The sequence below is a fragment of the Antrostomus carolinensis genome, unplaced genomic scaffold (genome assembly GCF_000700745.2).
Source record: "Antrostomus carolinensis isolate BGI_N321 unplaced genomic scaffold, ASM70074v2 scaffold18989, whole genome shotgun sequence".
NCBI classification, from domain to species: domain Eukaryota; kingdom Metazoa; phylum Chordata; class Aves; order Caprimulgiformes; family Caprimulgidae; genus Antrostomus; species Antrostomus carolinensis.
The window spans coordinates 1-254 of NW_010340846.1; the positions used below are offsets into that span (position 1 = coordinate 1).

Genomic DNA, 254 nt, shown 5'->3' on the forward strand with positions numbered 1-254 from the left:
GGTGAGCCCCGGGTGGGATGGGGGTGAGCCCTGGGTGGGATGGGGGTGAGCCCCCGTGTGGGATGGGGGTGAGCCCCACGGCACTGAACAGAGCTGCTCTCACCTTCCAGGTGGCCGTGTTCCTCCGGAAGTAGGCAAACATCCGCGTGAACCAGTTATAGATTTCGTTCAAGGTTAGCTGCCTGTCGGGGGTCTCCAGGATGGCCTGGGAAACCAGAGAGGGGACAAGAGCATCACTCCTGACATCCCACTGG

General features: G+C 62.2%; 1 protein-coding gene across 1 annotated transcript in view; it reads right to left on the minus strand.

The window, feature by feature from the left end:
- Positions 1–103: 103 nt before the first annotated feature.
- LOC104531431 (forkhead box protein P4) overlaps positions 104–254 on the minus strand; it is a gene marked incomplete at its 3' end in the record, with an annotated part of 25,330 nt that continues 25,179 nt past the window's right edge. Inside the window, exon 12 of the mRNA XM_010176310.2 lies at positions 104–205. Coding sequence (XP_010174612.2) covers positions 104–205 — 102 coding nt within the window. The remainder of the gene's footprint in view (positions 206–254) is intronic.